The 13,295-nt window shown below is 44.6% G+C and overlaps 1 protein-coding gene across 2 annotated transcripts in view; it reads right to left on the minus strand.

The window, feature by feature from the left end:
• Window positions 1–12,944, minus strand: part of MAP2K4 (mitogen-activated protein kinase kinase 4) — a 135,923-nt gene extending 122,979 nt beyond the window's left edge. For both annotated transcript variants that reach the window (XM_028089058.2, XM_028089057.2), the window contains exon 1: window positions 12,821–12,944. In XM_028089058.2, coding sequence (XP_027944859.1) covers window positions 12,821–12,938 — 118 coding nt within the window. In that variant the 5' untranslated portion in view covers window positions 12,939–12,944. The remainder of the gene's footprint in view (window positions 1–12,820) is intronic.
• Between the last annotated feature and the right edge of the window lie 351 nt (window positions 12,945–13,295).

Consider the following 13,295-nt stretch of genomic DNA (forward strand, 5'->3'; position numbering starts at 1 on the left):
AAAATGAATGATCTATATTGGGGGATCTAAAATGTACAGCACAGTGACTACTGTTAACAACACTATGATATACTTGAAAATTGCTAAAAGAGTAAATCTTTTTTTAAGATTTTATTTGTTTATTTGAGAGAGAGTGTGAGAGGGAGTAGACTCCCTGCTGAGCAGGGAGCCGGCCCTACGGCTCCATCCCTGGTATGGCCAGCTCTAAGTTGACAGCATCTATTTTTGTACTAAACTGTAAGTTTTCAGTTGCTTACATACATTAACTTTTTTCCAAGATCAGTGTACTGGGTACCTTTGCTCTGCTGTTGTGTTCTGAGTGAGAACAGCACAGTGTGGGGGGCGGGGGGTACAGCGAGCTGGCCCTTAGGGCTGTTTTCCAGCTTTTGGGATTCAACACAGTTTGATACATTCATTCACGAAACGCCTTTTGGACACCTTGGTGCATAAAGAGAGGGAAATGATTGGTCCAGAAACAAGTTAGGTCCTTGCCGTTAGGGGACTCGCAGTGTAGTGGACTTGAGTTGATCCTGGGTTGGTTTGGAGTGTTCAGCTGCTGATGCTATAGATTGACTAGCAGCTGAACCCAGGGTGGGGTGGTGTAGGAAGACAGGTGTACTGGGCACCTTTGCTCTGCTGTTGCGTTCTGAGCGAGAACAGCACGGTGGGGGGGAGGGGGGGAGGGGAGGTTGCAGTGGGTCTCATGACCCTGGGATCATGACCTGAGCCAAGGCAGAAGGCATGCATTTAACCGACTGAGCCACCCAGGCGCCCCTAAAAGAATAAATCTTAGAATCATGGAACACTACAGCAAAAACTAACGATGTAATGTATGGTGATTAACATAACAATAAAAAATTTTAAGTAAAAAAAAGAGTAAATCTTAAATGGTCTCAGCACAAAAAGAAATACTAATTATGTGAGGTGAGGGAGGTGTTAACTAACCCTACTGTGATAATCATTTTGCAATATATAAGTGTATCAAATCATCACACTGTACACCTTAAAATTCACATAAATGTTATATGTCAATTATATCTCAATAAAGCTGGTGGGGGAAAGAATGATGTATATCAAAAAGTGGTCCCCATTCTTCCTCATTCTGTGAATAAATAAGCAGAAGATGAAACCAGTTACATTATATTTTGGGATTTTTTATGTTTAACTGGAGAGTAGCCTCCCTGAATGAGGACTTTTTGAAACTGCATTTCTACAAGTGATATTTAACTTTAAAATGAATTTGTTTTAGCTTAAAAATTTGCTTTCTTAATAGAAAACTTATTCTGTATTCTATAATGACTGGCATCCTAATATAGAACACTAGTCTATATTGGGATGGGGGAGGCAGGAGGAAGAAACAAATTTTGTTTCAAAGAAAAAAGTTAAAATGCTCTAAACGTATGGATCAAAAAAATCAATTTTAAAAGCATGAAACCTCTGAGTAGTTACATACTTTTTGCACCACGATATTAAGTTTCCTCAACTTGTAGTCTAAATTATGATTAAGTCCAAATACCTATGTATATCTTTTTATAACTACATCACATAAATAAATCTTCCTACACCTGTGCACACCTTTCTAACTCTAGTCTGCTTTCTGCACCTGTCTACATCTCAATTTCTAATACAGCTGCATATCTATATACGTCTTTCTATACTTACAAACATTTGGATGCCTGTATCTTTCTATTTCAATTTCAAGTGAAAACAAGAACAATTTACAATCAAGAATATAACAACACAATTTTGTTTTTATTTGGAAAAAGAATGAGAAATGGAAGCTCTTTTAATGTCAAATTGCCATGGTTGGTTAGTTGAAACAATAGTGGACACATTCCCAATACCAAGATGGATATGAAAAAAAATAAGTAGCATAGTATCATAAAATTTGTAGCTTACTTTGTGCCTTTTCACAGAAGTTTATCTGAAAGCCTAAAGTAAAAGAGATAAGTTCCAGTTCATTGACTGTAAATCAAACAAACCAAAATTAGAACATGACATTGCATTTTTATGTTACATCTGAAAAAAACCAATTCAAGCACAGTTCAAATCACATAACCCCACCATCACAATAACTGTGACATACAGGCTTAGAAGTCCTTTACTTTATTAAGCGGAGCTGAAGACAAGTTTAAATTCTAAATTCTGCCATTACCTTAATTTTTCACATCTATCCGATAAATAGAATAGCTACCAGCTCCTGGATGTCAAGAGTAACTTTTAAAATAATCTTGTGAATTTTTTCAATCTACAAATTCATAACATATTACCAGTTATTTTTATTAACTGAAATTACTGACTTAGAACTATTCATGATTAATTGCTACCTTTGATTCAAAAGCTTCAAAAGTAGTTCATAAATTGTGAAGCAACATTTTCTAGTCAATTCGCTAACTTCGAGCGTAAGACAGTGAACTACTGAGGAGGAGCTGACATTCTTCTAAAGGAGGCCTGACAAGAAGACTGTGTCCCTAGGAATGATACAGCAGAATAGAACCTTACAAGTTACAGGAAGAAAACCTGTGAATTCTCCTCGGGAACTTGAACTCGTTTCTCAAATCCAGCTGGACCTGGTTATACCTTATGCCTACATTCATACGGATGTAATTTTTTTGTAAAATGCACTCAGTAAAATAGGCTGTTTATGACAAAACCTTCTCAAAATATGCTCTCACCCCCTCGGTTTAAGCGGGTTTGGTTTTCGTAGTAGTCTATCTATGCCTGCGTTTATTAATGCTTTAGGGAACAACATGGGGAAATTCAGAATGAGGATCACTCAAGCTTGTATTTATGCAAACACAATCAAAACTTAGAGGAAAAGAGCCAGGACTAAAGGAAGGATGTGTTTAAGTTGTCTTTTCCATCCAATTACTAAAATGCTTAAGATCCTAAGATAAAGATCTCACTTATAATGTACAAAACCTGAAAAATCTTAAGGCAGCTACTTTGCGCAAAGGTAACCCACTGCTTACTACCTAATCACACAAATGACAAAGCAGGAGGGAGTGGGAATGGAGAGACCTCACGGGCAGAAGTCCTGGGGGCAAAACTGGACACAGCTACCCCTCAAGCTCAAGTTACTACCCCACCAGATGTACAGCAGGAAGAGACTTCAGAAAGAGAAAAAAAGTCGGAGATCCACAGGTCTTAGAAGCCTAAGCAACTAAATGCCAGCCAGCCTCCTACTGGGCAAAATGAGGAGAGCACAGGTTCAGGAGAAGAAACTGGCTCTCTGGAAGCAGACAGACATACACAGAGATAGAGCAAAGTGGAGCTTCAGCCCCGGGGGTCGGGGGTCAGAAGCCGGTCTCCCACTACCCTCCCTCCCTCTACCCTGGGGAGAAGGGAAAATTCACCTGCAACAACTGGAGAGGAAGTGAAGGGAAGGTTGAAACAAGTTTAAGACAACAGTCATTCTTTTCTTCTTAGCTCACTGGTTGCTCTTAAGTAGCAAAAAATAAATGGTGGGAGGAGAGGCAAACAGAAGAGCAAGATAAATAAACTTGAAAGGTATAGGAAAAAGAATGAGCTGGATCTGTCTGCACAATTATATAAAAATAAGTTACAGGATAATTTTAAGAAATAGAAAAAATGTGTAAAGGTAGATGTAACTGACAATGTTAGAATGTCAACAATTACTGCTCTAACACATGCGGATTCAACCCACTTTAAGCACAGAATCAATGCAGGTAGCTAAAAAGCGAGGAGGCTGAAATTCTCACAGCGTCACTACAAGACTTGCTCTTTTTATCTAAGTACGGACAAAGTGACCAGGTGAACGGATTCTGAGGCCTCTGCATCATTTCTCACTCAGAAAAAACATGCTAACAGACCCAGAGTTCACAGGCAATGAAGGCTAAACAAACTCAAACATAATGGCTCACCTTGGAATTCCATTTAGTCTTGTCGATTAGATCAGATAAAAGGCTATTAGCTAAATCTGTCTAGACCTCCCCTAGCTCCTTATACTCAAAGGGCAGGGAGGGGCTGAGGGGACCGCCAGCAATCCTATACAAGAACAGAAAGACAACGGGAAAGAAACAGTGAGGAAAACTTCCAGACCCTCAGCTATATACAAAGCCAGTCGTGGGTATTCCATACTTAGTCCATTAATATTCATTCACATACATGTTCCATTTTTGAGGTCTCCTGTATCTCAGAAATTCTGTCTAAATTCTGCCTTCCCATCCAAACACTTTAGGTATCAGTTGAATCTGTTGCTAGTAACCAGTTAATCTTGAATATTTCAGGTGCCTCCTTCTTTTTTATCCTGGTGTCTGTACGCTGGGTCTAAATTCTACAAGATCCTCTGCTTCGAATTTGAGTCTTTTTCCTTTTATCTGGCCCCAGGTGAGTTTACTTGCATTAAATCTTAGACCCCAAGATTAAGGATCCAGAAGTATACATTTGGCAGTGTGAGGAAGCCGATGAGAGAAACGGAGCTCTGTGAGGCTTTCTCCTCTCCTCCTTCTCCCTGGGCCACCTGCTTTCCCACATTCCTCCTCATTCTCACACTCTTACCTCAATCGTGACAGCCCTTCACTGGCCATGACTCAAAACCCACCATTACCGTATTGGCCAGATAATGCGAGCTTGTCTACGTTAGCACAGAAGGCTGTTTACGATGTGCATTAAGTGTATAGAAAAACAAAGGGCAAACAGTCTTTGTGAAAGTAAAAAATGAAAGGAGAAATGTCAGCCCGGGGTCCTAGTTCCAAGTGTGAAAGTCAAGTCATTTCACTTGAGACCCAGTTTCCTTCTTTAACTATAAAATTAAAAATAGTATCAGGATGGGACACCTATGTGGTTCAGTCGGTTAAGTGTCAGACTCCTAATCCCAGCTCAGGTCTCGATCTCAGGGTCGTGAGTTCAGGACTGGCGTTGGGCTCCATGAGTGTGGAGCCTACTTTAAAAAAAAAAAAAAAAAGGTAATCTTATCTTAGAATTTGGAGACAGTGTGTGTGCACCTACTTTGCCCATGTAATGGCCCCTATGGGGTTGTGCATTCCCCCCGGTCCCCTTCTCTGGGTTGATGGTATAAACCCAGAGAGAGTGTAGGGCAGGGGTGTAAGTGGTTTCCCACTTCCTCAGAGGTTCCTTCCAGCTTCCTGGACATCCCAGATTTGGGTACTGCTGACAATGGACTATGAACTACAGAATGAAGCCACACTAGTGTAAAAAAAATCGGAGCCGCCTTACTGGGCCATGTCCATAGAGCAAGCTACCAAGTCTTCCTTCTGACACAAGCATGAAGAGTCTAGTTGTTTGCTGCCTTCCAAATTCAACCTCAAAATTGTGGCCTGTGGCCTCAACTGCAAAGTTACTGAGCGTACATCATTACAGCTCTAACATCTAAGGATTTACATCTAAGGATTTATCTCGGCTTGTCTGAAATTTGTTATGTGCACTGTCCTTAGAGTGGTTTCCACAAGATCTGATTCCTGCTGCATTGTTTCCTTTTGCTTTCCTTGCTTCACCATTCTCAAACTTAAGGGGGAGCCACCTTAACTCAGTTAATCCCAGCTTGTTTGCATCATCCAGAACCATTCATGATTTGACATACTGATCAAATCCTTTCTATAGTTGTTTTTAATTTGGGATCATGTCAGTCCTCATAAGTCATTTCTTTTTCCTGCCTCTGGCCAATGACTACCTCATTTACTCTTTGGCCATGTAACTAAATGCTATATTATCATCTCCAGCCTGTTCAGTGAATCCTGAGTGCACCCAGGGAGGGCAACTGATTAACTATGTGACTGTGGGCCGGTATCTAACCTCCATGAGCCTCGATGTTCTCATCTGTAAAATAAACAGCAATACCTAAAAGTGCTTTGTGACGATTAAGCAATATATCTAAGATGTCCAACACAGAGCCTGGAATAATGCAGGTAATTATCATAGTGATCATTCCTGGTCTCTCCCTCGGGTGAGCAATGATTGTGGCACCTTCCCCATCAGACCAGCTCCACCCACGCAAAACCAGCCCCTCTCCTTTCATTCCCTGGCACCCTGAGAGAGGTAAAAGGGAGGGACTCCAGACAGCATGGGGATCCCCACCCCAGGCTTTACATTCTGCTGCAGTCCTTCCCAGACACAGCCTGGCGTTCTGGTGTCCAAGAAGGCGGATACTTTCCCTGGCAGGAACCTAAACCAGATTTCAGAGATACCAGCACACAGCGGGGAGCCAATTAATGTCACTTCTTTTTTAGGATAAAGTCAGACAATGAATGCATATCAGCTATATCTGGTAACACTTCTCTTGTTTCTCCCTTTTATAAATTTTATTTGAGTGATCTTTGGTAAGCTGAAACATAATATGCCTTGAAAAAGCTGCTTGGTGCCTACTTTGATCACCTTTCCATGTAGTGGGGAACGGTGTGCTTGTCAGGAATCAAGCTGTGTATGATATGAATGTTATCTTCTTTCAAGAGGCCCATCTTGAGTTAACTACTAACCAATGGTCCCTTTCACTGTGTGGCCACAAGGTAGGCCAATCTTTTAACTCCTGGCCCTTGAAGCCTTTCTGTAAGTACACATTAATTCTCTACCTTGCCAAGAGTGTGAAGAGACAACACGTGAAGACTTTCTGGACTCCCGGGGTGGGGGACAAGGGTAGAAGCGAACCCATGCCCATTGGCAGGACGGTCACTTGCCCCAGATGACAAATGTAGTCAGGATGGCAACATAAATTATTAACTCTTATGCTAAATGGGTTCCTTTTACATATTATGTATAGTGTTGAAAGAGTTCTATTACCTTGTGAATCTATACTGGCCTCCTGCGCCGTTGCCTAATTAAAATCTTCTACTTACTTGTAGATTTCCAATCAAAATGCCTCCTAATTCAAAATGCCACTGTCACCTCGACAGCAAGTTTAGAACTCTATAACATAAAGGAACATCAGGAAGCAACAAGGCTCCAAAATCAACCCAAACATGGCTGGCTGCTTAGAGCTTCCACCCCCGACTGAAACCTAAAATAATTTCCCCTTTCTATTCCTGAATCTGCATCACTTCTGGCAAAAATTCTTCTCCCGGACCTGAATGGCTGAAACGGCTTCGAGCTCAAAAAACCTGTGTGAACCTGTGTCATTGAGCAATAAGAAGAAGAAAGGCTACCAGTCACATGGGTGGGTCAAAACCCACCTCCACCAGAGCATATAACCTTATTGAAAGTTAGTTCCCTAATCTATGAAAGGGCACTATGCCCACTTACCCTAAAGGGTGCTTATGGGCATCAAATTAGGCAAAGACAGTGAAAAACAGCTGTGTTGACTATTAGTTTCCCTTCTTAACTTTAAATCTGAATTAGGGTTTCCCAGGTTGTGTAACTTGGGCTGAAATTCTATGTCCAAGAGATGGAGACTTCAGAGATTTACCTGCGTTATGTATGATGGAGCTGATTATGATCTCCTGACCCCTAGGAAGCAGGGAAAACTCTATGAGCCCAAATCAATCCAGCTTCTCACATTAGGTAAAAGAAACGGAAGGAAAATAGGGAAATTTATCAGAAAAGAAAACAGGACTCAAAATACAGGATTAACTAACATCCCATCTTAAAATGAGTTTAGTACACATTCACTTGAAGGTACATGAGAGGAAAAGGTGAGAAAATAAGTATCTTGAAAGCATTGTTTTGTACTTTTTCTCTTTTAATACTAGGGTTGCTCTCATTTTTAAGAGAACACAGAGAAATACAATGTGCTTTGAGGGAGGACCAATTTGCTGAGCTGGACTTTGTATCAGGTTATGTCACATAAATGCTAAAGGAATAGTACTCACATGCTGGGAAGGAAAGGCAAGCAATTCTAGGGTTTGGGACTATATCCATTGTCTGCACAATTCAGTTCTTTAAAATCCAGATAAAGGCATCTTCCTATGGTTCTTGGAAACCACAGACTAAATGGTAAAACTGTCTAATACAATCACAAATAGAATGTTTCACACATATTTTATATATTTAAATATTATTGAGAGGAAAAAAGTATGCTGATTTTAAATCTTTTTTCTTAACAGACATGCAACATTACACCTGAAAGTGTTGTGTTTCTTTTAATTTTTTTTACTACTGAGGTATAATTGACATACACCATTACATTAGTTTCAGGTGTACAACTTAATGATTCGATATTTGTACATATCACAAAATGATCACCATAATAAGTCTGGTTAACATCCATCACCATACACAAAGAACTTGTACTCTTGTGATGAGAACTTTAAGATTTACTCTTAGCAACTTTCAAATATGCAATATAGTATTATTAACGATAGGTGCCATGCTGTACAGTACTGTGTGTGTGTTTCTGGTTTTGTTTTTGTCTTTTTTTTTAAGATTTTATCTATTTATTTGAGAGAGAGAGAATGAGAAATAGAGAGCACGAGAGGGAAGAGGGTCAGAGGGAGAAGCAGACTCCCTGCTGAGCAAGGAGCCTGACGTGGGACTTGATCCCAGGACTCCAGGATCATGACCTGAGCTGAAGGCAGTCGCTTAACCAACTGAGCCACCCAGGTGCCCTGTTTTTGTCTTTAAATAGGCTACACTTCATCGTGGCCCCCAAAATGGGGCTTGAACTCATCACCCTGAGATCAAGACCTGAGCTGAAATCAAGAGTTGGATGCCTAACCAACTGAGCCACCCAGTCGCCCCGTATGAGTGTGTTTTTTAAGGAGAACCAAGCAATCATCTTTTTACTTAAATTGATATTTATATATTGTTCAGGTGAAGGTGAGTAAGCAAGGACTAGACTAGTCCATAAGTGTTGTTAGAATCTACATCTGAGACCCAAGAAGAAAAAAGGAAAAACTGCCTGCCTAGAACAGTTCATTAAGAGAATCAGAGGTACCTACAATGTATACTTTATAACTATTTCCTGTAACAAGTACTTTCCAAATGCCTCCAGGTTTTTCAGAATCAACTGTAGATTCTAACTATTCTAACCACATTTAAAATACTGTCTTAGGGGCGCCTGGGTGGCTCAGCTGGTTGAGCGACTGCCTTCGGCTCAGGTCATGATCCTGGAGTCCCTGGATCAAGTCCTGCATCGGGCTCCCTGCTCCGCGGGGAGTCAGCTTCTCCCTCTGACCCTCCTCCCTCTCATGTGCTCGCTCTCTCTCTCTCTCTCTCTCTCTAATATTTAAAAAATAAATAAATAAATAAAAATAAAAAATTGTTTTAAAAACTGACACTTCTCAGCTGAGTTTATATAAGTTTTATTTTTTCCCTACTTTAAGTCTTCTAAAATAAACTTCTTGTATTTATGAGATCTTTATACATTTTAAGCGATTGGTAACTCAAGCAGGTACATAGCCATGTCTATTAACAATCCTTACATCCGGGGTGCCTGGGTGGCTCGCTCAGTCGTTAAGCATCTGCCTTCAGCTCGGGTCATGATCCCAGCCAGGGTCCTGGGATCGAGCCCCACATTGGGCTGACTCCCTGTTCCGTGGGAAGCCTGCTTCTCCCTCTCCCACTCCCTTTGCTTGTGTTCCCTCTTCAGCTGTGTCTCTCTGTCAAATAAATAAATAAATAAAATCTTAAGAAAAAAAATCCTTACATACTTAGAGTTTATAATTTTCCAAGCACTTCCGTGTGCTTTAATCTAATAATGTGACCCTCACAACAGCCCTGTCAGGTAGGTTGTATCCCTATTTTAATCGATGAGAAACTCAGAGTTCAGAGAAGGTGAGTAATAGCCCCAAGTCACAGAGCTTGTACATGACTGAGCAGTTACCTGGATCCAGGTAGAATAAAAACTCATCAGGAATATTCTTAAAGGAAAGGCTCAATAATGAAAAGTGGAAATCAACAGATTAGTGAGAAGAGTAGGACCCAGTAATAATGAAGCTGAAGAAACTGTAGTGGATCGTGAGGGGTTAGGGACATGTTCTACTAATAATGAAAGAGACCATTAATGGCACCCTTACAAATAACAGCATTGTTGCTATTAACAATGGTGATGGCTGGCATGTATCACATCCTTACTATATGTCAGGCCCATGCTCTACGTGCATTCTCAAAGAAGCTGTGACGTAAGCATTATTCCTACATTCCAAATGAGAAACTGAGGCTTGGAGAAGTTAAGTATCTTGCCCTAGCTCACAAAAATCTTAAATCCGGATGAGGGGATTCAAATCCGGTATTCTAGAGCTCTGGTTCTGAAACATGATATTAAGAAAACAATGCTTCCCAACTTGGGCCATTCCTGGGCCACAAACCTCAAGACATGAAAAAAGTGTACAGGGTTATCCAGTGCCCAGGACAGGGCTTATCACACAGAAGGACCTCTAATGTCTGTTAGATGAAATGTATTCCCTATGTCCTACAACTAGCTGTTTGGGGCGGGGGAGGGGGGGTTATTAACACCTCTCAGAAAGGCAGTGTTTTTGGGTGACAAGTAGTAAACTGGAGGAAGGGGGTACTATATACCAAACGTTCTAAGGCTCTGAAGTCTGATTTAAAACTGAAGATCTCTAGGGTAGATGAAGCATGAAAGGTTAGGCTCTACCCATACAAAACAACCAAAAAAGATCCTAAATTGCTGTTAAGCTCATGGTCTATAACCTGGACTGTGCTAGACAACATCCTAAGACTTTCAAATGTTTCTCTTCATTCTGAGGAAGCGAAACAGGTTCAAGAACAAGACATAACTAGCAGGTTCCTGAATCAGTCAAGGCTAGACATAGTGGTAAAAGAAAATTCATCAATAATTCAAAGAGAAGTCTTACGTCCTCCTTCTTCCTTTGAAAATAGGTTCGGCTTATTAGAAAGTTTAGTTTACGAGGCACCGAAACTCAGGGGTGGCGGAAAAGAATGGAGAATGTCAGAATAGTGCCCAGCCACAAGGCCTTTGCGTTCCTGGAGCACTCCAAGCTCTTTCCCACTTTAGAGCCTTCATACACACTGTTCTCTTCTGCCTTTAGCATTAGCGTCATCAGACAGGTCTTCTTAAACCATCTCATCAAAGCAGTCTACCCTTCCCCATTACCTTCCATCACAAACCCAGCTTGTTACCTTTGTAACACTTTTCTCCATTATCTACCTGCAGATTGTCTTCCCTCCCCCATCCCACCTGGAGGGTAAGCTCCACCAGGGATGCGACTGCCCCGCTCACTCTTTTCTGTATACCTGGCACTACACCCTATGACCAGCACTGGGCAGATGCTCAATAAATTTTTTTGAACAACAAAAATGAATACATTTATATACATCTTTTTCAAACTATCAGCCTTCCTACCCTCCCCCATGAGCTCCCTGCCAAAAAAAACTTGCATTATTTTTATAAGCTTTGTAAGTCACCCATTTTGCATAAGCAATACAATCCTAAGTTGTCATTTTGCTATTTCATTTCCCCACCAGCAACAACTAGACTGAAAAGCTGTAAGATCAGGATATCCATATTTTACTTCGTCTGTATAGTATGTTGTGCAACACAGTAGCATCCAATAACTAATTCAATTTGAATTAATTATGAGAGCCTGCACAGAAAGTGTCCTCTGAGCTCTGACATCATCCTGTCTATATATCACCATTCTTTTACGCGTATTAAAATTATCTCATAGGGAGGGCAACCGAGATATAAAAATGAATAAAATCCTGTCTCTGCTTCCCGAATCACAGACACTCTCATAAACACGAAATAGACAGTTGAACCTAACACGGTTCAGACGCGCCTAGACACACGGTTAAGATAGACCAAAGCGCCTTTTAGGAAGATTTTCATCAAAGAGTAACCATGGCGACACTGACCACCAAGGGTACCCCGACGGATTCCTCTAATAATGTAACATAAGCAGTTAGCTGAAGTCGCCAAGAGATTTCTGAGATTCCCTGTTTTAAAAATAACATTACTACTCGAAATTCCACAGGAAACTTAAGGAAATGGCCCCCGATGGGCTGGGGCCTGGTATTTTCACAACACCCCCCCTTGTCAGGAGCTATACGGATCTAAACGCGCATTCCCAGTGGGGAAAGCCATTAATTAGGAAGCTGCCTCGGATGTCCAGACACGACACAGTACCACTTTGGCCCCTGCCTTTCTATTTCCTGCACCTCTCCATGTAAACCGAATCCGCTCTTCTCGCTTCTGTACTGGTATTTTGTGCCTGCCATGCCAACACGGGCACCCCCGGCCCCGGACAAACCGCCTCTCCCGGGCCCGCGGCTGTCTACACCGCCACCTTACAGGTGGCACAGGCCTGAGCACCCCCTCCCCCACCCCCCTCGCCCTCCCGGCGCACAGAACCCCCGCGAAAGTTTGGAGGCGCGGGGTCCCGCAGGAGCGCCGGGAGGGGAGGTCAGCTCGGCGGGCGGGCCGGCTCCAGCTGCGCCCCGCGGGGAGCCAAGATGGCCCTGAGCGGGGCCCCACTGCGGCGGCGGCGGCGGAGCGCCGGGGGGCGCCGGGCTGGGGCTGGGACGCCACCGCCGCCCCGCCGCCGCCGCCTACCTGCGCGGCCGGGCCCCGGGACCAGGCGGGCGCGGGCCCGGAAACGCGGCGCCAGGTGAGCGGCGGCGGCGGGGGCGGCTGCGGGGGCGGTCCCGGGCCAGGTGGGCCCCGCGCGCAGGGCCGGCGGCGCCGAGCCGCCGGGCGCGGGCGGAGGCGGAGGCCGCGGCCCCGGGCCTGCACGCGGGGCCCGGGCCGGGGCCGGGGCAGGGCCGGGCGCGCGGCGGGAAGCGCGAGGGAGGGCGGGGAGCCGGCGCGGGCGGCTCCGGTGGCTTCCTCCGCCGGGTCCGGGGGTGTCCGCGGCCGCGGGGACAGGCCGCGACAACGCCGACGGCCGCGCCGGGGGGACCGGGGTCGCGGCGCTGGCGCGTTCCTTACCCTGCATGCTGCTGACGGCCGGGTGGCCCGGCGCCGGGGGCCCCACGGGGCCCGGGGTGCCGCTGCCGCTGCCGCCCCCGGAGCCGCCGCCGCCGCCGCTCGGGCTCGGAGCCGCCATTGTTGGGAGTGAGGAGCCGAGCGGCGCCGCGGCGGCTGCAATGCAGCAAGCTCGGCCTCTCGCACGGCCGAGGGGCGCGGCCAGAGCCCGCCTTGAGCCCGCCCCCGCCCCGCCCCGGACACGCCCCCTGGCACGCCCCCGCCCGCGCCTGACGCGGAGCCCGGCCAGCTGCAGAGCCGCAGAACCGCCCAGGGCGCCGGTGCTCGACTAGGAGGGAAGGCGGGCGGGAGTGCTGCCCCGGGGCTGCGGGCCGGCCCGCGGGGCCTAATGCGGTGTGCACCATTAGGAATGTGTGTGCACCGGGGAGGTTGGGGGACACAGAGCTTTCCTCGTTCCCACAGAGGCCTGTGACCCCAA

Source organism: Eumetopias jubatus, unplaced genomic scaffold (assembly GCF_037043125.1).
Source record: "Eumetopias jubatus isolate StellerSeaLion01/CBP00866 unplaced genomic scaffold, mEumJub1_p1.0 scaffold_10, whole genome shotgun sequence".
NCBI classification, from domain to species: Eukaryota; Metazoa; Chordata; class Mammalia; order Carnivora; family Otariidae; genus Eumetopias; species Eumetopias jubatus.